We start from the raw sequence: 26,491 nt of genomic DNA, 5'->3' as shown, positions 1-26,491 counted from the left end.
TTTGGAGGCATTTTGATTCTAAATGTTTGTTAAAGAGAAAAAAAGTCACTCCAGTTTGCAGCTGCACAGAAAAGAATGGTTGGCACCTTTGATAAGGTCAATTTAATACAGCCACACAGTGAGAGAAGTACTTTCCGTATACCGATGGTGGGGTTGATGGGTCCTCCATCTAAACTGGACTCTAAACTGGAAATACTTGTCATTTCGCCTTAGTTACTTATTAGCTGACCTGATTTGTTCTGAAATAAAATAGGAATAAAATTCTTCCTTTATGTAAGTACGGAAAAAAATCACTCCAAGTTAATACTCAGCAAACAAACAAAATCTTGGCCCAGAAGTAATTTTTTGTTACTGGCTTAAGTGTTTCAATTTATAGTCATGAAGAGAAGGAAGTTTACTGCACACAGGGGGATTTGGAGCATATTTTTTTAAAAAGGAAAATGTTTTTTATATTTTAAAATAAAATTTTACAAGCAGCTAATCCATAATGAGAAGTAATCACTTGGGTTATTTTCTTTATCAATTGAAATGGACATGATAATTGAGGTATTTAAAAGCTGCCGTTGTGCAGTCAAAATAAATAACTACTTTTCATAATGATTTCATTATTCTATTCATAGGGATTTTTATTGTGCACTTGGTGTTATGAAGCGCTAATGTGCAAATCTCAGACAGTAGTTTTCAACCTGTGGTCCTCAGACCCCTCGGGGTCCGTAGACTAGGTCTCAGATTTCCAAAGGAGTCCTCCATTCAAAAACTTTTGGGGGTCTGCAAATTAAAAAAGGTTGAAAACCACTGGGCTAGATCTTAATGGGTCCAATTACTATGATATCAGATCTTTAAGAAAATTTTAACCCCCATAGTGTATCAAAGGAACTTTATAAAATATGTACAGAGACCTTAAATCAGATAATGGGATGTGCAAATGAAGATAAAGGCATAACTTAAACCCACAGATGTATTCAGTGGTAGAAGCTAAAATCCATTAACCATTTAGAGCCAAATTTAAACCTGGTTTATGGAGATGCATATCTATTGGCTTTATTTCTTAGGATTTAGGATTTTTTTTTTTAAATAAAACTCTCTTAAACAGATGTTTTCTTATTGTCAGATAGAATCTTTGCGACACAGTTTTTATCTGGGTAAAAACATATCCCCTTTAAGTACAATAACATCAGTTTTCAGTACTTGCAGGATTCACTGACACAGTTGTTTCTAATAGTCTAGGTATCCACCTGTGAGTTAGTAGGAGTGGGAGTTTAAAGCATATAGCACTTTTTGTAAAAATTGCCACACCATAGTAAATGTTTAATCAGATTTTCTGTCTCTGATATTGATCAATACCTGATGTTTTAAAAGAAGGGTTGGTCCTCCCATAATACAACTAACTCTGGTGGCTCATTGCTTCATACCTCCACAGTATAGTAGCAATTTCCTCCTGATCTCACTTGCCCTGTGCAAATAATTAAACAGGCACATAACTTTGTGCATATTTTAATCCCATTGACTTCAACTGCTGCTCATGCGTGTAAAATTATGCTCCGACTTAACCTTCCTTAATATAAAGAATGAATGTTATCTATTAGTGTGTGTGTGTGTGTGTGTGTGTGTGTGTGTGTGTGTGTGTGTGTACACAGAGAGAGAGAGTGTGACACATACATACATGCAAACCAAGAATACGATATTGTTAATTAGAGGTTTAGGTAGAAATTTACAAATAATTCCAATTAGAAACAAACATGCAGAATATTGTACAATAAATGGGCTTTGTTGGCATTTTCTCTTCACTGTCCCATATTAATGTTCTTAGCTATTCTATCAAATATTTACAAGCCTAATATGGCGGGAGGTCTAGGTTGGACATTAGGAAAAAGTTTTTCACTAGGAGGGTGGTGAAGCACTGGAATGGGTTACCTAGAGAGGTGGTGGAATCTCCCTCTTTAGAGGTTTTTAAGCTGAGGCTTGACAAAGCCCTGGCTGGGATGATATAGCTGAAGTTAGTCCTGCTTTGAGCAGGGGGTTGGACTAGATGACCTCCTGAGGTCCCTTCCAACTCTAATATTCTATGATTCTATGACAAAACAGTCTCTACCTGTGGGGTATCTAGTCTATAATACCATTATTTGTTGTATATGAATGACTCCCTCTACAAATAAAGAATATGCCATCAAAATATTTATTATTACTGACCAACATGATGTAGCTTCTTTCCTTTACACAAAAAAAATAAATATTTGCTTTTGAAACTCAGTCAAGCTACACTGCACGCTAGCTGGTAGCCAGTGGTAGATGCTTCTCAGTTTTACACTCAGTGGAGCTTGCCTTTCAGAGATCATTACATCATATCAAGCCTTCAAAGCCATGTACCTCTTACATTGTAATTGCTTCAACATACAGCTGGGGATCCTGCATTCACCACTAATTTTACTGTTGTCTTAAGTGTGCAGTTGTTCTGGTGTGAGTGCCTGTTCACTGTGGAAGGGCTTTGTGTGTGTTTGCTTCCTGTCTTTTTTTTTAAATATGCAGTAAGAGTTCAATTCTGCAAACCTTAACTCCACGGCATCATGCTTACTACTGTGATTAGTGCCATTGTAGTAAATAAAAGTTGGGAGAATTGGACCCTAAATAAGGACTAAGCAGTACATTAGAAATATGTGCCTGAAACTGATTTTCCTTACCTAATCACCATTTAAGTGTCTTTTCTCTGAGGTGAGACAATGCTGTGAAGATCTAATCCATATTTGATTTTTTTGTGCAGGGTGAAGAAGAGATCAGACTTAACAAGTGCCTTGAAAGTAGACCCTCTTTACCTGCAGCATTGCCATCAGGAATCTGGTAATTCTGCATTTAAATAAGATCTTTGTTGTATCCACACTTTTTTTTTTCATTGCAAAACTCAGTGAAAGGTTAGGGATAAAACTTTTTAAATAATCTAAATCCCATTTTCAGAAGTGACTAGGATCAGATTTTCAAATGTATTTAGATGCCTATAGCTGCAGATAAATGCCTAGTGGGATTTTCAATAGTGCCTAACCAAAATTAAGCACTTAACTCCTATTTAAATGATTCAACGTTTTCAAATAAAAGATGTTCACAACTTTCTGTTCAGCAAAGAGTTCATTATTTTGCACAATTCAGGAAGAAAGCAGAATTTCAAAATATCTGTTTCCCACAGGACAGAAATTCTGATTTTTAACCAGCTGTAGTCATAAACCTACATAAATTCAAAATCTGCTTAAAAATAAATTGTTTTAACTTATATTTGCACAGCTCATTCCATTCACATGGATGAGGGCTCTGAGCAAAGAGATCTTTCTCCTGTTTATTTGTGGTTTTTCAGAAAGAATACTTTTATAATCCTCTAAAAAATTCTGTATATATTTGAAGTTTAAGTGTTGTGGGGCACTTTTTTTCTTAACAATATAGTGAGAAAAGATAGTGATTGGTATGTAATGCAGGGCTCCACAGAGTGACGGGATAGTTAGCTGCATTCTCCAAGGATACAGAGGTAAATGAAGAAAATTTTATCTGATATGTAGGTGATTGATGGAAAACAATTTTCTAAAGCTGCATCATGGTAATACCAGAATACTTGAAGCAAGACATACACACCCTTTATGGGGTCTCATTTATTGAGTTTCTTACAGCATATCTATCAAATTGTTCTTTTGCCCCTCAAGTCCAGCCCTTGCTCCCCTTGATTCTGGAGACACAGGGCCCTCCTTCAAAGATCTGCCCTGATAACTCAGGCCAGCTGCAGTCCTCACTCAGCTTCTCCAAGTTGGCCCTTTTCAGCTCTGTCCCTTTACCCCCAGGTAGGCTATTTGTGTCTCCGGAAGTTTCTCTTTTATCTCCAAGTCTGGGCTGATTTAACCACATGATTGACCTGTCATGTGGCTACATTAATTTTCCCTACTTGGGAAGGAGGGCGGAATGAGTCACAGGTGGGGCTGGACCCATTTTGCCTTAAAGGGTCAGCCATCCATGACACAGGGTCAGCATAGTCTACAAATCTTGTGTAGACCTGAGGTCTTTGTAAAATGCCAGTGAAAACTTAGCAGCTCTTAGGCCATGCGTAGGGTGCCTTGATGGGTCAACGTTGCTCTTGGCATATGTCCAGTAATTGCAGAATGGCTCCTGTCCCGTCACCAGCTTCTCTCCCCCCCACACTGTCCCCCTCAATTAGCTAGAGCAGTGCAGGGGCAGTTACAGTTGTGCAAGGTACCCCACACTAATGGGCAAGTTACATATTAACTTTTACTGCCCTGGAATGGGAACTTACTCTGTAGCATGGCTGTTCTCCTGATTCCTTCCATTTCTGTTGAACATGATCCCTTCAGCCACAAAGACAAGAGCCTCTGGGTAGCAGCCATGAAGGTGCTAGGAACAATTGAACTAACTGAGTGGTGCTACCATAGCCACTGCCTTTCCCCTCTGTGCATCCCTCCTTTCCCATATAATTAGGCCTATTTTGTCTCCATACTGTGTAAGGAACAGGGAGCAAATGCTTTACAGTGAAATTGCTACATTAGGAGTTTGCCCTTGTTAAATACAGTTTAAAATAAGTAATTTAATTAGATTATTTTCTTCAGTTGCACATTTAACAATTACATCTATCAAAAACAGGGGCTTTCACCTGGCCATTATAATACTGTGTGATTTGTATCTTCAAACTACTAGAGGAACAGTAAACATATGTAGCTTTGGTATATATTACCTGTTATATGAAAAAATGCACTGTTAGGAAGTTTTCTTGTTGCATCACCATTGGGCTTTGGCATCAAAACCTAGGATTTTCCAACCCCAAAGCCAACAAACATCTCATTCCAATTTAGATGAGTTAATTCCAGGAGACAGAGAAAAAAGTAATCTTTTCTACCCCAGTAACTTGACCCGGGTACTCAATGTAGGGGGATTTCCTAATTCCTGGCTATGTGGGCTGACTCTGATTTTAATACAGTGCAAATGTGAAACAAAGAAAAAACAGGAAATTGCACAAGCTGTGGAGATGAGGTTTGTCCTCTCTGGCTAAAATTTCCAAGAAATATGCCTTCTAGAACAATCTTTTTGTTTTTGGAGAAATATAAATGACTACGACTACACATAGGCTCTGAGAGTTACCTACCTTATGTGAAAATCTGCTCTTTTAAAAAAAATTAAAGTGAATATTAGTTCTCATGAACACTGTGAAATTGACAGCACTGGAATCAGAGGTCTTCTAATCTCACAAGGTAGAGTGACAGCAGAAAAAAAAGCAAGTCCTCCTTAACACTGTCATCAAAGTGTTTCCTAATTGACCTAGAAGTTCCACCTAAGGGCAGGTCAGTTCAGTCTTTATGCTTTTTCCTCTCCTTAGACTGCCACCTTCTGTGGTTGTGTTTTTTTCTGATCTGATCTGACATGTAACTCAACAGAAGATTCCACAAAGGTCATCAAACGACAACATCTCTTAGTCATTACCAACCTGATCCAGATTTGAATCAGCAGTTTAGGAGATTAATTGCTCTGTATCCCGTCCCTATCTGCCAGCCATTTCCCAGAAATAAGAGCCACATTTTTCAAATTCATGTGCCGAAAGTGGAGCTGTTAAATGCATATTTAGGCACCTAAGTAGAAGCGGCATGATTTTCAAAGCTGCTGAGCGGCCACAGGCTGCTGTTGCTATTGACTTCAATGGGATTTGTGGGAGATCAGCACTTCTGAAAATCAGACTACTTTTATTTAGGTGCCTAATTATGGATCTTGGTGCCTAACTGTGTGCGCCCCAATTTGAAAATTTCAACCATGGCTTACAAGGAAAACAGGGTGCCACTTTAAATCTCCTTTATCTGTCACTCAGGAATTTAACTGATGGGCAAAAAATATCAATCTAGTGCAATTACTCTTAATAACCATGTAACAATTACATGTGCCCAAAAGAGGAAAGTCTTTATTTTGTCAGTAATTATAATTGTGTGTGATTTGCTTCCTCACACCGGGAAAACTGTACTGGCCTGCCTGGCAACCGAAAGTATAGGTCAGATCCTAATGGCAGTGTTAGAAGGAAACCGCTTGATACTCTCTTGTGAATACCACATGCGCACCCACAATTCAATTCCTCCTGGTTAAATACAGATGTAAGAATAAGGCGTATAATCACTAGAACAAGGACTAATCATTGATTGCTTTGTACTTCACAGCTTACGAAAGGGGTTCCTAGTAGATCATTAGATGCTGCCCCTTACAGCAACATATAATTAACTTCCCATCACCAGTTGCCTTACTCTTCGCTACCAGTCTTGTGACAGCTGAATTAAAATAGCCACTGAGATGTAAAAGAAAAGAATGCTATCAAATTGCCTTGTGACTCATCTGAGGCCCAACTGGTCTTCCACTAGGTCAATAGAAGGAGTCCTGAAGGGGCCCAAACAGAGATGAGTGCCTCATTGTCCTAGGTGCTATACAAACATCTAGTAAAGAGACAGTCATTGCCCTAAAGAGTTTACAGTCATCACAAGAAGCAACAAGATAATGAAGCAAATGAATATGGGAAGTGGGGAGGATCAGGTAGTAATAGTAAAAGTGAAGAGCAAAGCATTATTGTGCAAGTATAATTGATGAGCAGTTATCATTTAGCAGTCTCAACTACTTGTCCTACAGACTCAAGTACTAGCTGTAAGTGTGTGACTGAGCAGAGTGCGGTGATCAACAGCACAAAATCCTTCTTGAAGATGTTTCCAATTCCCTAAAGTGAATACTATGGCAGTTTTATGACTGAGATCCTGTGATGACCTGTTACTACTCTTCCTCCAGATTCTACTTTGAGGCAGTGAACTCCTGTTTCAAGTCAAATTACTGACAGGTGTATTATTCAGTACTTCCCAGGCAAGTGTCCCCTTATGAGAGGAAGACAAATAGTGTATTTGGCGTGTCATCATTAACATGATTCCAAATATAATAGAAAGGAGAGCCTCATTTCTCCTCTTGAAATCTGCTTGCCTAATTCCGCCAATTGTGGAGTACTCCGTGCCCTCAACTGCCATGATACTCAACACCACTGAGAACCTCGCAGGATCATGGCCAAAGTGTATGGTGGCAATGAAATAGCAGATTGTGGTTTTTTGCTGTTACAGTAAATAGATTTAAATTATTTTTCTTGCACTTTACAGGGCTTGTTACAGATTATAGGGTAAGTACAGTGCCCTCAATAATAATAATAATAATATTCATTTATATATGGTAGCTTTTCTAAAAATATGTTTTTCTTTTAATTGTCCCTATAATAACTCAGAGTTAGCTTCATCTTTTTTTTTTTCTGTGAAAGAGGCTCAGCTTGCTATTTCCTTGATAATTCCTCAAACCAGGAAAATCTAAAACTCCAGTCCCTGTTTATTTGTAAAACCTTTTGTTGAAGGGTAAAAGTCCCCTCTCCTAGGATGTGATGGTACAGATATATACCAATTAACAGTAAAGGGGAAGGAATGGAAGCCAAAACAAGGAAATAACTAGTTAAAGAATATTTAGGTAAGTTAGATGTATTCAACTTCTAATGAAATTCATCCTTGGGTACCTAATGAACTAGCTGAAGCAATTTTGGAACCATTAGCAATTATCTTTTAGAACTCCTGAAGGACAGGTGTGGTTGCAGAAGACTGGAGGAGGGTAAGTATGTACCTATGTTAAAAACAAAGAGGATGCAGGGAATTATATACCAGTCAGCCTAACTTCAATACCTGGAAAGATACTGGAACAAATTATGAAACAATTAATTTGTAAGCAGCTAGAGGACAATAGGATTATAAAGAATAGCCATCATGGATTTGTCAAAAACAAATCATCCCAAACCAATGTAATTTCCATCTTTGACAGAGTTACTGGTCGAGAGGATGGGGGGAAGCAGTAGATGTGATATATCTTGATTTTAGTAAGGTTTGTGACATAGTCCCATATGACATTCTCATAAGCAAAACAGGGACATGTGGTCTAGATGCAATTACTATAAAGTGGGTACACAACAGGTTGAAAGACCATACGCAGAGTATCAATGGTTGCTTTCAAACTATGAGGGTGTATCTAGTGGCATCCCACAGAGGTCAGCTGTGTCTCAGTCCGGTACTATACAATATTGTAGTTAGTAACTTGGATAATGGAGCGGAGGGAATGCTTATAAAATCTCAGATGACATCAAGAAGGGGGGCGGGAGGGTTGCAAACGCTTTGGAGGACAGGATTAGAACTCAAAACAACCTTGACAAATTGGAGAATTGGTCTGAATTCATCAAGATCAAGCTGTATCCAGTTCTGGGCACCACACTTTAGGAAAGATGTGGACAAAATGGGGTCCAGAGGAGAGCAACAAAAATTATAAAAGGTTTAGAAAACCTATCTATGAGGAAAGGTTAAAAAAACTAGATATGTTTAATGTTGAGAAGAGAAGACTATGGGCGGATCCGATAACTGTCTTCATATATGTTAAGGGCTGTTACAAAGAGTACGGTGATGAATTGTTGTCCATGTCCACTGAAGGTAGGACAAGAAGTAATGCACTTAATCTGCAGCAAGGGAGCTTTAGATTAGAAACTGGGGCGGAGAGGCGAAAGAGGGAACTTTCTAACTATAAGGGTAGTTAAGTTCTGGAATAGATTTCCAAGGGAGGTTGTGGAATCCCCATTACTGGAGGTTTTTAAAAACAGGTTGGACAAACACTTGTCAAGGATGGTCTAGATTTACTTGGTTCCGCCACAACACAGGCGGCTGGACTTGGTGGCTTCTCAAGGTCCCTTCTAGCCCTACATTTCTATGATTCAATATGACTGATAGCTCTAAGCTTGCCCAACAGAAGGAATCTTCCTGAAGATATTTTCATCAAACCATGGTACATAATATGTTGTTTTAAAAACCAATTGTAAATGTATTTTCTCCTAACATGAAAATCTTTATTTCTTAAAACTTTATTTTAAAAAAAAAATGTTTATATGGACCCTTCATGGTAAGTTTTTGTCCATACGCCCTATCTTGCAAGGTGCTGAGCATCTTGTGGAAACTTTTATGGGAGTTTTGGGTGTAAAAGCAATATGTGCTTTGCCTCATGATCCCTATCTTCGGATACCTCCTCTCCTTTCCACAGTTGGGTGTTGACCGTGCCAATGTATTTGCTATAACTAGAATAATCTTTCATAATTTGATCTACCTCTAAAATTATTATACAGTGAGCGTCTAGAAGCTTGAACTGTGGTCTGTGCCAAACCGGGATGTATAAACTGTACTGTACCAGGAATGATGACTTCTGACGTGGAGACCCTTCCTTCTCAAATGTGATACTCATTCTACTTGCAGAACTGGCAAATCCCTCTTGGCCGAAGATTCCGTTCCCTGAAAATGTGGTTTGTGTTTAGGATGTATGGAGTCGCGGGACTACAGGAGTACATCCGTAAGGTGACGTTCTTTTATTTCATGGGAGAATTTGTGTTGGGGATAGGGAGGGAAGAGGGACTTAATAGGAATCTACATCTATTTACCTTCTGCATGTGTACATCTGCATGTGTAAACAGAGTTATTGCACAGCTCAGTTCATCTGAGGGCCTGCCTGTCACCCTATGTCCTATTACAGTAGTTATAGTCCAGAGGGGTAGCCATGTTAGTCTGTATACAGCAAAAACAACGAGAGTTCTGTGGCAGTTTAAAGACTAACAAATTTAATATTTGCAGACATAAGCTTTCAAGAGACTTCAACTCTCTTCTTCAGTAATTTACCTTGTTCAGAGAAACTGCTGAATTAGAAATGATCTGCAAACTTGACACATTCAAACTGGGTTTAAACAGAAACTTGGAGTGGCTATCTCACTACCCAAGGTAAATTACTTTGCTCACCCATTCTCACCACCTACTCAATGGTTGTCATTAGGTCTTAAGTATCGGACTCCACCTCCCCCCATTGTTCTCAATGCACCTGGATATCTATAAGATGCCTCTGTGTTAGCTATTTTCTGTATCACTGCATCTGAAGAAGAGAGCTGAAGTCTCTCGAAAGCTTATGTCTGCAAATATTAAATTTGCTAGTCTTTAAAGTACCACAGAACTCTCGTTGTTTTTACAGCAGTTATGATCATTGGGGTTACAGCCATTGGTCATCTTGTGGCACAACCTTGAGAGGATGTGAGGCATGGCTTTTTCTGAGTCAGGGGTCCACAACTTCCCCGGAATGATGCCACAGCACATTAGTGGGATCATTCAAAATAAAGCCAAGACTTTTAATTGCTGCCTTAGTTTGTTAGTGGTCACATATTTATCATACATTAGGGTCAGGATTAGGGTGTTAGGATTTGTGTGTGCTCCCATGATTTACTAAGCATGTTATCTAGTTTGACTGAAGCTATAGTTTCAGTTGTTTCCTGCATATAAGTGCCTTTAGGATATGGTCGTCTGCAGATTACAATTTATCATCATTATGAATAAGCATTGGGGATACTCCTGCTTTGGCTACAAGGTAGTTTGTCATCACTGCAAATGCATGTGCTGTTGTGCTATGTGATGTACGTACTTCTGTTGTAAATATAAAGTAAAACTGCAAAATATCTTCCATGTTTCCAAACACAAGAGAAACTTCTGGCAAAGATAAAGATACAGGGCCATATCCTGCAGTTACACTAGCTGAGGATCCAGTTCAAAGTTTACAGAAGTAGAGACTAATATTTAATTTGCTATCGATCCACTAATTCTGCTTGTTCTTGGTGGGAGTGTGTGTATGCACAGATGTGTCAAACTCTCCCAGGGAGACATAATCCTTAACAAAAGCAGGACTGGTACTACAGTTTTCTTCTTTCAGTACCCTATGCAGGCTATTTAGTGAGAAGATGGATGCCACTACTGTAGCAAAAAAAGGATAAATGGAAGTTTTATGCTTTTTATTTTGGTTTGGTTTTCATTTTCTTCTCCACGTAGATCCCTGGTAATTTCCTTTGGGTCCATGGACAACAATCTAAATGGGATTTTGATCCTTCTTATGTTTTGGAGAAACATATTTTGGGAACAATAAAAGTGGCTGTTTATCCCCTCTGATACAATCCAAAGTGAAATTTTGGATCTCCTCTGTGTCACATATGGAAGTGAAAATGGGCTCGTTGTTTGTTATACATTAGCCTTTATTGCAGCTTTCACTGCATTGGTCTCCCAGCTCAGGTTTTGCAGATGGCAATTAATTCAATTTACTGTTAAGGTTTTAAGCAGCACTAAATCTCATATTCTCCTGGTGGCAGAGTTGATTGATTGATTGATTGATTGATTACATGTACTTTATTGGATTAGTGTTAATACCTTATTAGTAACATTCAAGAAACTTGCCTGGCCTTTCTCTCTTTTCCCATCACCCAAACATTTCCCTATGAGCTTAGAGAGCAAATACTTGCCTTTTTAGATATTTTTTGAAGGCGGGATTTTCCCATAATCTCTGGCAATGCACTTCCAGCAGACACAGAAATATCATGGCAAATGCACCACTTTTGTAAAGCTATTAACTTCCGTAGCGATGAACAGGGATGAATGTGGGTCTTCATGTTCCTGAATAGACTTTTTTCCTTCTTTCTAATTTAACTTTTTAGTTTAATGTTTTAGATTAGGTCTTTACAGACTTGCTGAGGGGTGTGTGTGTGTGTGTGTGTGTGTGTGTGTGTGTGTGTGTGTGTGTGTGTGTGTGTGTGTGTGTGTGTGTGTGTGTGTGTGTGTGTAATTTTATTTCCTTGAGCATTAGAAAGAGCCGGGGGATATAGTTCTGCAAAAAAAGACATGGCCAAATTATGACCTCGCATTTGATACGTCAGTAGAGTTACACAGGTGTAACTGAGAGTAGAATTTGGCTGAATGAATACCTAAGTGGAGTGATTAATTTAGACTTGATTTCTTCCGTCTGGAATGAAAGATGGCTCATCACCTTCCCTGGGTTTTGCTGCTTTCCTAAAAAAAACCTCTTGTCTCTCCATTCTCACTGGAACAAGGACTGACTGAGCTTTTACTGTTTAGTAATCTAGATGACAGGACTGGTCTTGTAGATCAGTTGCCTTAGTAAACATTGCAATATTGTTGCAAACTGTACCAATGCCCACCAAAAGCAGTTGTAATGTGTTTCATACCTCTCTTCCCTGTTTCCCTCCCCTCCTCTTTCCAAAAGCTGTTCTTTATTCCCAAAAATAGTGTGGTAAATTTTCTTTTGGTGGTGTAGGAATGTTAGAAACTCTGGTACTGGATTACATTGCAAAGATGTAAACAGTTTCCCAAATGAAAAGTCTCTTGAAATTTAATCACACTTTCCCACTCCTTGTCAGTCTTTAGGAACTTGTATAATTCCAGGCCTTGGGATGTTCTTTTCCATTTAAACATATGGTAACATCTCAAAAATAACAGTTTTCATAGTCCCAGTGCTGGTCAAGGCAATCCTTCTAAAGAGAACAGCCAGTATTAGCTTGTGGGTCACACTTGGTGCTTCATTTATGCCACAAGATGATCCCTGAAGTTACCAGAACTATTTCTCAATCAGCATTTAGAGAGACAAAAAAGAGTGTTTTTTTGTTTTGTTTCTTACACTTGGTCACACACTGCAGTGAAACAAGACACGTATAAATCCTGCAGCCCTGTGTATTTAGATCTACACGGCAAAGAAAAACCTGAGGTGCTGAGTCTCAGAGCCTGGATCAACTGACTTGGACTCATGGGGTTCCGGCAGCAGGGCTAAAAATAGCAGTGTAGACATTCCTGCGTTGGGGTAGAGCTTGGCCTCTGAAATCTGGTGAGGGGAGAGGGATAGAAGCATGGGTGACTTTGGTTTAATTATAGCATAATTTTTTTCTTCTAAAACCTTTCAGTTTATACTCACCATCATTTACAAATGGAATATTTACATACTGCAAACTAAACAGTTTAAAGAGGGTGTATGGGGGGAATGAGATGTGAAATGTGAGACTCAAAGCAGAAATTTGTCCATTTTTAAACCACTTGAGAGTAAGCTAGTACTGTACTGCTGTAAGTCATGTTAGGGGGTCTTGAGCCAGTTGAGAAACTAACTTTCTTTCCTGTCTGTAGTATCTGTTCCATAGCTATATCTTTTAAAGTCTTTTCCTTTTTTAACCTATGACCCCTATGAAGGTTCTGATTCATTTATTCAAATACATCCATAGGAGTTTCAAAAGCAATTGGACTGAACATACTTTTTGCAGTAAACAGTTCTTTTGTTCTTCACCAATGACAGAGGACTGAATTCTGTATAAAACTAACAGCAGATCTCAAGGACCAGTTGCAAGGACATATAGAGTGGATTGCTCTTCTCTCTCTGCAGCTGTACCACTTCAGGTGGTGATCTAGTCAAATTTTCATAAGATAAACAGGCTTGGGCTGGGTCAGTAATTAGATGTGAGAACTCAGAGGGACACTACATGTGTTAAGTAAAGCGTTATTGGTGATTCAGTAGCTGGCACTCTTCCCAGTACTGAACCCTTGCCCAAGCATGCTGTTATGGATCACTGTGCTTTTTGGGAATGCCATCTTTTGCATGAATGATAAAAGCATTTGTTAATGATCTCATGGCATTTTTTTCCACAAAATTAAGGTTTCAACCTTGGTGTCCTGCCCAAATTCCAGTTTAGAGGAAAACACAGTCCTTGCTCCAAAAATTTACAACTGAAATTAGACAACCAGGGCAAACACTGCATCAGGTGTGATTTAGTGCTGCCCTTCACAGTGGTGCATGCAAACCTCGCAGCCCAGAAAAAGGGGAGTCTATGGGGGCAGGACGGAAGGTGTGTTTAAGACATTTTTTGCATCCTCTTGATTCCAGACTGCTGCAGGGTCCACTCAGTCTTGACTTGAGCTACCTGTGAGCAGATACGCCACCAAGAAACACTCTGGAGTGTGATGCCTCCACCCCTTGCTGTCTCCAGCCAGGCCCTAGCAAACCTATTTATGTATGATTTCTGTATGGACCCATAGTCAAAATCACAGGCCTGATGACTAGATGAAGGTGTAATCTCATAGTGCCATTTTTTAAATTAAATGAATTTTCTTTGAAAGCCTTCACAGGGGTGGGTGGGTGGGTGTGTGTGTGGGGGGGAGCTTCACAGGACTGTGTGTGTGTAAGGAGGGATTTTAATGAAAAACAGGCTTGTTGTTTGGGATTCAAGAGGGAGACTGTTGCAAACATGGGGGGAGACAGCAGAAGGTGGCCTCAGGTTGAGAATTGGGGAAGCAGCAGCAGACAAGCTGCGTTTTGTGAAAAGCACAAACAAATGAGGAGGCAGAATTGTCTTCATGTTCAAATTCTGTACAATGCCAGTGATGGAATCTGAACTGGGGAGTGACCTGGTACAAATGGCAGGAGAGAAGGGTGATTTTGGTGGTAGTATTTTGGATGGTTTGGGAAGGCTGCCAAGATGAGATTCAGAGAAGCCTGAGAGGAGAAAGTTGTAGGAAGCAAGGAAGAGATGAAGAAGCATACAAGAGATGTTATGTAAGTTTGTGTGTACACAAACATTCTGGTGACCGTAACACATTAGGCAATCTGCCATCAATATGCTAAACCATAGCAGCTTTTGAAGGATTTGCAACTGAAACTAACATACAGTGTTCAAATGCCTTTACAGCATGAGTCTGCTAACTTTTTAACTGCGTGGCCCAAATCTTAATAAAGAGAGTGCCTCGTGAGCCTACCTCTCTCTCATTCATGATCACATAAACTGTCTCCCTTCACCATTCACAATGAAACAGACCACCTCTTCTCCTATTCACAATCACATGGACCAGGCCCCATTCTGTTTGCGATCCCACAACACCCCCCTTCTATATCCCCAGTAAGGACAGCAGTTGCTTAGCTGGAAAATGTTAGGAAAGTATTTTTAGCTGGTTTTCATTACATTTATCAGCTGGAAATAAAGAGGATAACCTGTATCAAGAGGCAGACCAGTCAGCTCCCACTGACTAGCAGCAAGAGCTCTGCAGATCACCATTGTGTGGCCCAGGCCCCACAGTCCTAGAAGCTATGCTCTGAAGGAGGTGTACAGTTTCTATGGAAGGACAGTACCATAAACAGTAACAGCTACAGTTCTTTTATATTTAAAAAATGAAATCAAATTTTAAAACCTACTCTACATAATGTTCAGAGCATGGTAGGACTCAGGCTTCAAAACCAAAGCAATTTGGAGTTAAGGCTTCACTCCATCAATAACTACTCCATTTGTATCTCAACATAGCAGGAATCTAAGAACAATATGTGATCTTCCCTTCCCAGTGAGCGTGCCCTCAGTTCATCTGGCAGGACTTTATTCTTACAATTTTCACATATTGCTGATAGATATCTCAATCCTATATCCTGTTGTCCTGTTGTGAATTATCTTAATTCTGCTGCAGTACCTAGGTACCACAGTTTCAATTGCAAATGGAGAGAGAGGCCTAAACTCTAAAATCCCTTTGGTCTTGTGGATTTTAAGCTTCAAATCCCAATAATGTTCAACTCTTTTGTATTTACTGTAGTTTGGATTATTATCACTGCAGCAGTCTTTGGGAAAGCAATCATAAGCAATTCTTCCTGGTTCAGGAGTGCATGCCTTTGGCAATTGTGATTAACTCAATGGTATAGCATGCTGAAACTTTTGGGTAATATGTAAACAGCACTTTCCAGAGGTGTAAAATCCAAAGCACTTGGCACCCCCAATGTCTTTACTGATTACTGCTGTTATTAAAGTTCTCCCTCGGTTAAATACAATTGTATTGCAACTAGTTACTTTTCTTATTTCTTCTATAGTATCCATTCAGGAATGCAAAAAACTTGAACCATTTTGATTTTGTTTTGCTTTATGCTTATTTTATTTTATTGTCTAGCGAACCCTTTAGTGCAAAAACGGACAGAAATGTCATCCAGAAAAATGTATAGTAACTATTTGGAGTTTTCCGTACAAACCACTTAAAATGAGCCAAATCCTGAACACTTTACTAAGTTTTTATTCAGTTCTTACTTAGGCAAAATGGCTGTTGAAATCAGTGAGACCTTTGTCCAAGGACTGAGTAAAAATTAAGTTAAGCCTTCAAGATTTTGCCCACTAATTTAATTATATCACACCTAACTAAAGCACATACAACACAGAACAGGTGAAATTCTGTCCCCATTAAAGTCAAGGGGAGTTCTGTAAAGTGTATACATATACAGGACCCAGTTATGTCCTGATAGACCCCCATTCCATAGGGCTTTATGAGGTGCAATTCAGGCTACTGATATGGAATATATGGTTATATCAGGATACAGAATGTATGTTACAGTATAAAATATAATCTACATATATTTATATATTACTTATATCTTTAGCAGTCATGAAGAACCCATTGTTATTTATATTTGGTGGTGCCTATGTGGTTCAGACAGGATTGGGGTCTTATTGTTCTACAAGAACTGATGATCCCTTCCTAGAACAGCATCCAGTCTGATTTATACCAAGACGAAACAAATCAATGTAATAAAAAGTGGGGAGGAAGTAATAACAGCAGTAAGAACAGCTGGTTCCATGGACTATCAGTGCACATAATCTGAAAGTTCTAAATTATACAAGGTTTTTCTATTTTAAGAAATAGACAAACATCAGAAAGCTATCATTAACTTTAAAAACCTTTCCTCCACATGTGCCTAACCACATGAGGAGTTGTGATGGTGTGCAAAAAATGTGTAACTCCAATGGTTTGTTCTTCAAAGGTGCTGTGCACCTGTACCTCCAATGGGATGGTATGGAGAACTGGGTGAGGGAAGTAGAGTAGAAGTTCTTTGAGTAGAAGTGGCACAACCGGGATACCTATTCTTTTTCCTGCTCCTCCATCTACAGGCAGAAAAACTAGGAGTTCATACCAACAGGGAGCTGTGCTCCCACATCTACCCCTTACTTAGCCTCTGCTCCTTAGGCTGCTAAATATATACTTTTATATATAGAGCATGCATAATATCGACAGTGGTATTGCTTAATTTTGTCATTTCCTGAATTCTGTGTGTTTTCAGTTTGCAACCGTAATACAAGTTTTTTAAGTGTGTGTGTGTGTGTGTGTGTGTGTGTGTGTGTGAGTGTGTGCGCACGCGTGCGTGTGTGTAATTTGGGGCAAAAGAATGTTAGACATTGCATGGATGTTAGGACTTCCCAGATTGTTACTGTTCTACACTATTGGTATTTTTCTTGATATATCTGATTTCTAAAATAAACAGCATCGTCTTTATACACAGACACACACACATGATCTATGTACATGGCAGCTCTGGGGACAGGGGAGCATCTCAACCCTGTTTTAGCTTAGGATAAAAGAAAAAGTTATTACTTGGAATTACTACTATTAATGTGACACCATAAATTGGCATGATATTTTACAATTGTGTCTAGATACTACTGTGACAAGTACATTAGAAATGCCTCAGTAGGTCCAGTGGGCCAGAAGTACCAAACAAGTAAGAAGATTTCTGACCTATAAAGTCTCTAAAAGTCATGAACAAGATGTAAATTAATATGAGCAGACAAAGTGTTAATGTATGTGGCTTCTTAGAAGTTTTTGTAAAGGATGGGAGGGCAGAGTATGGGAACAGCTTGATAAATGTTATTTTTTGATGAATCTGATTGATACAATATAGAAAGTGCTCTCTTTCTCTCTCTAGCATGTAAAACTGTCGCATGAATTTGAAAATTTGGTACTTCAGGATGAACGATTTGAGATCTGTGCTGAAGTCACACTGGGGCTAGTGTGCTTCCGACTAAAGGTAAAATAGCAATGGCTTCTATTGTTCCATCTTGGTTTTTTTAGGTATTGATTTGATATATTGCACTGGACTACATATTGTTATAGTTAACCTATTTATTTATTTTAAGTTGTAAAAAACTCATGATATACTACACAAACCAAAGTGGATCAAAGAAGTAATCTTGAGCCAGATTCTTTTTTTAGTGTAAGATTAAATTTAAAGAAATCCCAGAATGATAAGCTATGGAAATACACAGTTAAAAGGCAACTGAACGAGCATAACACTGCCTGTATTGACACTATGCAATAGCCATAGAATTATGATAAAGTTCAGCCCTAAATATATAATACTTGGTTTGGGAATAATTACAACATCCTGCAATGTGGTTTTTTTTTTTAAGCTTAAGTTATTGAATGTACTCTTAACCTCAGTGCCATCTTAATATAGGGGGAGGTGGATATTCTGGAAACAAGTTTTTTTGGGGGGATTTTTTTTTGCGAGGTTATATTATTAAAATGTCATGCATGAAGACTAAACCAGAAACACACAGAGAATTATCATATAATATTTCTCATAATTTGAAGATGAGAAGTATCTACAATAAATCTTTATTTTATTTTAGCTTTTAGAGCCAGATTCACCAGTATGTTTTGGGGAACTCTGGAGCAGCACAAAGCATTGATCTTTAAATTAGGCTTACAGTTGCCTCGCATCACCAGATCAGCACATATGAGCCAGGATACATTGGTGAATCTGGCACTTAATTTTCAGTTGGCTTATTGGGTTAGTTATTCAAGATACAGGATATTTAAAAACAAACAAACAAACAAAAAACTTTTAAATATTTTTTAAATATATAATCTAATTTGGCAAATAACCTTCCAGAATATGAAAGCAGAATTCTACTGTCATAATTGAAAAGAAAAAGATGATATTCACTTTTTTTGTACATGTGGCTATCTATAAAATCCCAGAGGACAACTAGACCACCATGGGACAGCATAGAGGAATATTACTGGAGGGTTCTGTGGTGGTGTTTGGAGGGGGAACATGTCAGGGTGTGTGACTGGGGATATAGGGAAGAAGACCAGGGATAAGCATGCAACATGAGAGGTAGGTGGGAATATGGTTATGTGCCGGCGAGTTCTATGTTGCGGAGAACAGAGCAGTACACTGGGCAGGGACCTGGGATGGAGAACTAGTGACAAGACATCCACACTTGAAAGACTCCCAATGGCCCTTCTCCTTTGGCTCCTCCGAGTACGATGGCAGTATCGCAGGGCCATTCCATTACATCAGAGACATCTCTCAGGGACTGGTCTCCTTCCCTACACCTTATATCCCACCACAGGCCCTCCCATTTGCATCGCACCAGTCTCTCTAATGCAACCCTCATCCTCTCACACAGCCATAATTTCCCTCAGGATTATGCACGTCTGTTTCCTAATCCTCCTCAAACATAGCCCCCTCTCCAGACACCAGAAAGCAGTACCAGAAGGAAGTGGCCATGACATATAATTAGGAGAATGTTAGGAGATGGGGGGGAGAATGTGAGGAGGTAGAGCAGAGGGAAGCAGGAGTTCAGGAGTGGGGAAAGGGGCTGTTAGGGAGACAGTGCTGCCTCCGTGCACAGTGGAGTGGAGACAGCAGTGCTATGGGCAGCCTTTCACATACAGATATTCTAAGGCCTAGAACCTTTGAGGAGCAAGGACGGTTGAGGCTTGACACATGAGTCCAATCTCTCTCAGACCACTGACTCATTCAAACCAATAGATTTGTAGCATGCAAATTATATGTGGAGGAAGGCTGATGATTTGCTGTTAATTCTGACATCATAGTAACTCCACTTCAGTGTGACCAGAGATAGTGACCAGAACCTGTTTGTAGCCTGTATAATTATAATAATTAGCTACAACAATAGTTTATAACTTAGCTTAATTACAACCTAATTTATTCAAATACAGCCTATACACAAGATGTCAGTGAGTTTCAACTATATGTAAAGTTTAAAGAGTTTACTTTGTTCTGTTAATATTCAGAACAAAAAAAAATAGGTCCGTCTGAGTGCTAAATTTCTTGTTATTCATAAATTCCATTAAGAGACTTACTTGTAAACACTCAAAATTGATTCTCTACTCAAAGTAAATGCTGTACATTGGGGAGCGTACACATGTATTCTTTATACATCATAAAAGAGGCCAAAATCCCTACTTCAAGTCCAAAACTCAATTCAGTACTAACTAACGATGGAGATGGAACTTGCACTTTAATGGGCTGAACTGGAGCACTGAATCTGAACAACAAATGATGAGATTCCTCATAAAAGCACCTAAATGTGCTTTTAGTTTTTCTTGAGACTCACAAACAAATCCAGCCTCTTTTGATTACATGATGTTATCTTTCAGACATTCTTTTCTTGCTTGTTCAATTAGCTGAATTACCTGGGTTTCATGCAACGGGTTGAGGAGTCAAGATGAATGTCTAACAGTGAGGGCTTCAGGAAAGGCTGGGCTGATCTAGGGTTGTAAAGTAGTTTATGTGTTTGTGCTGTCAATAAAAAATATCTCCTGCTAGTAGAACAGATGCAACATGTATTGTGCAGCTTTCTGATTAATAAAGGCCTGTTAACAGTTCTGAATATTTTTTTTTCTTTCTAATAAGTTTTTCAAAAGTTTGATGGAAGGTTTTGAGGCATAGGGTCTGTGGATGTTATTGCTGACATGAAAATGTTTTTTTAGACCTATTTTCTAATATGGAACAAACAGACACAGAGATTTTTGTAGGTCCGGTGACAGCTGTTAGTGCTCTGTATGTACTTTCAAGGAGCATTCTTGGTGAAATGGAGCATGGCAACACAGGAATTGTCATATTTGATCAGACCAATGGTCCATCTAAGTCCAGTCTTCTGTCCCTGATGAGTCAAAGGAAGGTGTGTAAGACCCTCATAATGGTCAATTATGAAATAGTGGGCAGATGTTGGATGTCTTGAACACTTTGCAGAATAAAGGCTTGGCTTTAGCTTAAACGCTATGTTCTTTAGCAACTTGGAGGCAGCAAGGCCTACATATGCCCCTCCTCTTTTTTTGGGTTTGAACTTTTTTGCACAAACTTTTGCCCACTGTTGTGTCTGTGGGTTTATTCACTTTCCGAATCGCTCTTTCAAAATCAAGTTTTAGATTTATTAATTTCCCAGTAAAATCTCATTTAGATCTAATGCACCTGCAGTTTTTCTGTACTACTTGGATGGAGAATTGGGGTGATAATATAGAATACCTGGAAAGAAAACTTGATGTAATATCTAAAGATAGTGAAAAGGTTCATTTTCCCTCTTTTGTTTTTGATTAAACATTTTTATTGTCTTGCTTAATTAAGACTCTTAAATCTGTACATTTTTCCTTTCACGCTGTTGAACAGATGCACTAATAATACCTAGATATCACGTGGTAGATCTCTCTCCAAATGCCAGAGGAAGAATCTGGGGGCTAATGTGTCAACGGGTTAATTTTTGGTCTCCTTGTCATGAGTGCAGATGAATATGAGAAAAGCTGGTCATTTCTCTAAGGGGCAGGAAGAACCGTGTCTTATTAAAACTGACATGCTCGATCAGAACCGGCTACTGGCCTCCCAAAGCTCAGGGAGAGGACTAGTCATCACTAACTTCAATCTGATGTGACACCAGAGTGTCAAAGCAGCCCCTAACTGCTTCTGAGGGAATACAAGAGAAGAAAGATGTACACGGCTTTTTTTCCAGAGAGCAGTAACTTAACATGAGATAACTGGTACCTAAATGCTAATGCTGTGTTGTTGAACTTCATGTTTAATATAGACTAAATGATCGTTGGTTTTATGATGGATTATCATCCAGAACAAAGAGATGTATATTTCACTGTCACAATCAGTGGTGCCCAGGACAAAAAGCTCACCAACACAAAATTCAGTGTGTTTGGTTCATTGTCATAGTGAGCAGTGGTGAGAGCCTAGCTGAAGTTTTATGATGATTTTCTATAGAGATAAGGGCCTGCCAAAATCAAAATTCCGCAATGTGCTGGGTGAATTGCATACAGAATTTTGATTTGGCACCGTATCTATTGTAACATGTTCAAAGGGTGTGTGGAAAAAGACATTTCCCACCTCTGACAGTGGGGAAACTGTCAATTATCTTCAGTATGTTTTGTTTCCATAAGGGCGAGGTTAGTTAGGCTTGCCACTGTGTATAGTATTGAAAGAGCAAAAGCATGTGTTCAGTAGGTGGTTTTGTAACTCTCCCCTGTAGAAGTTAGGATCACAGACCCCACTGGTTTTGTGCTCCTAAATTCTTTAGGTGCTACCTTTGCAAATCTCCCCTGAAAACTTTGCAGGTTAATTCAGTCCATTTCTGAATTGCTTAATGCAGTGTTCTGACACCAGCAAAAACCTGTTTCACCCCTTTACCAGCAGTATGACATTAGCGACTCAGGGGCAGCTACAGCACCTCAGATGTATCGGTGAACAACTGACAACACTTGAGGTCAACAAAGGCTACCCTGAAAGAGTACTGCAAACTAGTCAGGAAGGTTCAGGGTGTAACTCCCAGCCTGCTGATAGAAGAGTTTGGTACATTCCCCTAAAAGGGCATAATAAAAAGACTAAGGCCTGGTCTACAGTGCCGGCGGCCGTCGACAGGAGATTCACAAGCTACGTAGTGTAGCTTGAATATTTCCCATTGACTTACTAATGTTCCGGTTGACGCTGCCTTACTCTTTTCTGAGTGGTGGGGTTGTACTGCATTGATCGGAGAGCACTTCCAGGATCAACTCTGTGGGTCTCCACTGCCCGCTCAATCAATCTTGCTGCAATGATCCATGCAGCCCAACACAGCGCCTGGCAGTGTAGACACACCCTTAGAAAAGTATGCATTTTGGGTCTTATCCTGCAGTGCTAATATAGGAAAAACTCCCAGGAATGGATCTCTTTGGATAGTTTGTGCATGAGAGTGTTGTGGTTTGGTTTGGTTTTTTTTTAAAGGATTAATTTAAAACAATTTATTTCTCTTCTGGAAAATCTGACAACTTTTGTTTCAGTCCCAACCCCTAATTGATAATCATGGCTCTTTCAGATGTTAGAGTGGTATTAGTCAACAAGCAATCCGGTCCAATTGGGGGATCAGGCCTCTCAAAAACACTGGTGGGGACATGAGGAGTTGGGACTGGCACTACATTGCTCACTCTCAAAAACAAACCCTACCACTCAGCAATGGGGAGAGTACAGAAGCCATTTCAAGCTGCCACTGCAATGGAAGAGGCATAATCTAATGATTCATGCATGGTAGACTCCCTTTGTGACTTTCAGCAAGTCATTTTAACCTCTCTGCCTCAGTTTCCCCATCTGCCACTACTTACCTGACAAATGGAGAGAATTTATGTATTAATATTTCTAAAAAACTCTGTCTGATAACGTAATCTGTATAATACGATTCCAAGATTGTCATCTGTCTTTGTGTCACTCTGAAGCCTAGAATATCTGTAGAGTCATTTGAAGTGATGGAAACAGCTATAAGCATGGTTGAGGGCTTTTTGTTTAGACTATCACCCAGATGAATCATGACAGGGATTCACGGTCTCTTAATGTCCAACTTTTAAGTTCTCAGCCATTTTGACTTTGCAAAATACAGCTGCACAGTGCACAGCTACTGTAAGGTATATAATGTAATGTATCTATGTCATCCCAAAAGTCTTAGACCATTGGGATGTCAAAGAAAAGGCAACCAATCACCGCCTTTACTCTACAGTTAATTTGCATGAAACAATGTCCTTGGTTGTGTGAAGACTGCACAGATGGTGGATCACTTGGCTCAACTGCCACACTCGTTTGACACAAAATACCCAAATACACCCAGCCCCTTGTTGCAACATACCCTTAGCCACCACTCTCACAAATCAATATGAAATCTCCAACACCATGCACACACACTCCCACCCTTGCTCATATTTACCATAAAACCATAAACTTGAGTGGCAAAGCTGCAGGTCATCACTAGTAGGTATTATATGGAGGAATAAATTCTCTACCAATGCAGAAATTCAGGCAGCCTTTTTCTTAGGGTTTCTGCTAATATATACAAAAGTCATTTCTTGATTTTAATGACATTAATTTGCATGAATTTGGCTCAACTGCCTCATCCCCCGTCCTTTCTATCTTCCTATTCAAACATGTCTTCAAGGGGAGTTGTACTTGGAAAAGGACTGTAGGATTTAGTTCACAAATATTAATATTTCTTTGCAAAATTTCTTCCTAATTGTCTTTCATTAGTTCTTAAAATATTAGAAATGCAGCTAAAATAACGAAATGTTCACATAAAGTTGCAGATATTGATGACGTCTGTTCCCCAAAATTTGTCTACCATCAGAAATGCCCCAGACCACTACTTCTCTACCAATTCACACAAACCTTTGGTGGCAAAGGATTGAGGAATTTGGATCACGGGAAGAAATAATGGGTGCAAGCTGGTGGTGGTGCTATAATTCGGTAGATGGTGCTGATTGGTGGGACCAAGAAATACCAAACCGGTATTTAAAGTTCTTGTTTATTGGTTTCCAATTATTTCAGGCCTCCAATGAACTGAATGAGGCACTTCTTAAAAGCATAAATGAGGCAAGGAAGATCCATCTGGTTCCATGTCACCTGAGAGAAAAGTTTGTGCTACGTTTTGTCGTTTGTTCCCGCACAGTGGAGTCCGTCCATATCCAGTTTGCCTGGAAGCACATCTCAAAGCTAGCAACTGAACTACTGAAAGCACAGGAACAGCAGCATCAGTGAGGAATGGGGTGCACTGAGGGGTGTTAATTGATTTTCTCCATGCTGACAAGTTTCCTGTAGTGGGAGGGGGAATTACGAGGGGGAAATGTAGAAATTGATATGATATGGTCCAAATACACTAACTAAATTAGCAAATTTTGCTGTAAGATGGTCTCCTCACTGCATAATATCATGCTTTGGATTTAGTGATTTATAGATGAAACTAGGCAGTGCTGTAGTCATGTTACCAAGCAATATTATGGTCCTGTAAAAATCAGGGCTCTATGGAGTTCTATAACATGGTTTTAACATTATGTGTTGTTGCCTATGGACACAGGACCAAACTACCTTATTATAACACCGGTGGAGCACTATCCTGTTACAGTTCTATTTGTTACCATGGTAGTTTTGTAAGCGGCCCTTGGAGAATCTTTCCTAGGTGGCAGAGCCAATGGAAAGGAAGGAATTCGAGGAACTCTAATAGCCTCTAATGTAAGAATTTTCTATGTAGATTCCCCCAGCTTCCCTTAAAAGGATTTGCTTTGGAGGTAGCCACCCTCTCAAAATGAAATGTTCTGCATTTTGGTAGTTCTGTCTGTCTACATAGGTACTTCTATGGCCCATATCAATGTAGTATCTTCTGACTACCTAACGGATGCTGCAAGTAACTAGGGAACTGGAAACACATTTTAACTGAAGAATAGGCATATTTTAGTTGGATTTGACTTCAATAATGAAATGTTCATAGACCTGATGCCATTGGAATCTAGTGCCAGTGGAATCTTTTGCCAGATAGAAGAACCACCTCAAGTCTTCTTATACTCCCTTTGTGGGAAAGGAGAACAGGAGAATCTGCACAGCCTCAGATCATTTGGCCCCTTCACCAGAAAACCCCTTCCCCACTCTCTTTTGCTCCTAGGGGGTACATACTCCCTTCACAATCATCCCACTCCTTCCCTCCCTGAACCCAGCTCTGCTGCCAAGGGGCTGATGTGCTCCTACAGTGGTCATGCTTTAAATGTTTCTGTTGATTTGATAGATTTTACTTGTGAGAGATTTCCTACAAATGGATTAAAATGTTTTAAATGAATGATGTATTATAATTAGTTTGCATTTAAATGTCAAACTATTGTAATAAAAAGAAATGTAAACCAATTTAACTCGATAAAATCAAATTTAAATTAAAATATGTTGAAAAGATCTCTAATCCATTACCAAGTAAAAATGTAGAGGGATGCATGTTTTTAAATGAACAATCAAAATAAAAATCATTTTTAAAAAGTATCATTGACGACTAAACATCTCAGAATATTGAACAGTAAAATTATTAAAATATGAATTTACTTTGAATCATTTCTGCAATTGGAGTATGTTTGTAATTTCTCAGACTGGACAATGAAAAGAGTCTGGTCAGTTTTGATCTCTTTTTCTCATGCACTAGCACAATGCTACTGTTCTGGGATTTTTAACACATCAAGTACAGGTTTACAGTCAAAGCTATTGTTTTCATTAAAAAGAAAAATTAAATTTTGAAAACAGATGTTAGGTTCACACACACTTTTTCAGTTTTAAATAGAAATTACATTTGAGCCTAACCTGCTTAAATCTATATCATACGTATAGCGATGTAAACCTCAAAAATTAATTTGCTCTGAAGCTACACAGAAGCTGTAAGAGACCATTAATTTCTTTGGTGTCTTTAAGGCACCGTTCATCATATAAACTATGTTGTGTGACATGATGCGATGTGGTCTTTAAAGCTGCTAATCTATGTGCTGTAATATGCAACAAATCTCTTTGACATAAAACCACTGTAATTGTGACTGCAAAATATTGTTCCTGTTCAGACATTAATCAAAGCTGATATATTGTTGCATCACTGTTAGTTTTTGCTCTATCTACAGTATCTTTGGAGTATGAAATATTACTTTCATAAATGTAAACCATAAATATAATTCAAGGTCCATGTTGAAAATATGTTCCTAAAATTCTGCTA

At 39.0% G+C, this 26,491-nt stretch overlaps 1 protein-coding gene across 1 annotated transcript in view; it reads left to right on the top strand.

Moving 5' to 3' along the window:
- The window catches only part of LOC137140791 (aromatic-L-amino-acid decarboxylase-like), a 67,348-nt gene extending 41,362 nt beyond the window's left edge, over positions 1-25,986 (top strand). Inside the window, 5 exon segments of the mRNA XM_067540365.1 lie at positions 2,759-2,835; positions 7,149-7,168; positions 9,315-9,413; positions 17,638-17,739; positions 24,307-25,986. Of these exon segments, the coding sequence (XP_067396466.1) occupies positions 2,759-2,835; positions 7,149-7,168; positions 9,315-9,413; positions 17,638-17,739; positions 24,307-24,516 (508 nt within the window). The 3' untranslated portion in view covers positions 24,517-25,986.
- The last annotated feature ends 505 nt before the right edge of the window (positions 25,987-26,491 follow it).

This window comes from Emydura macquarii, unplaced genomic scaffold (genome assembly GCF_026122565.2).
Source record: "Emydura macquarii macquarii isolate MOO-44397 ecotype Brisbane River unplaced genomic scaffold, CSIRO-AGI_Emac_v2 contig_3, whole genome shotgun sequence".
NCBI classification, from domain to species: Eukaryota; Metazoa; Chordata; order Testudines; family Chelidae; genus Emydura; species Emydura macquarii.
Note: the sequence above shows the minus strand (reverse complement) of the source record. Positions and strands in the feature narration are given on the sequence as shown.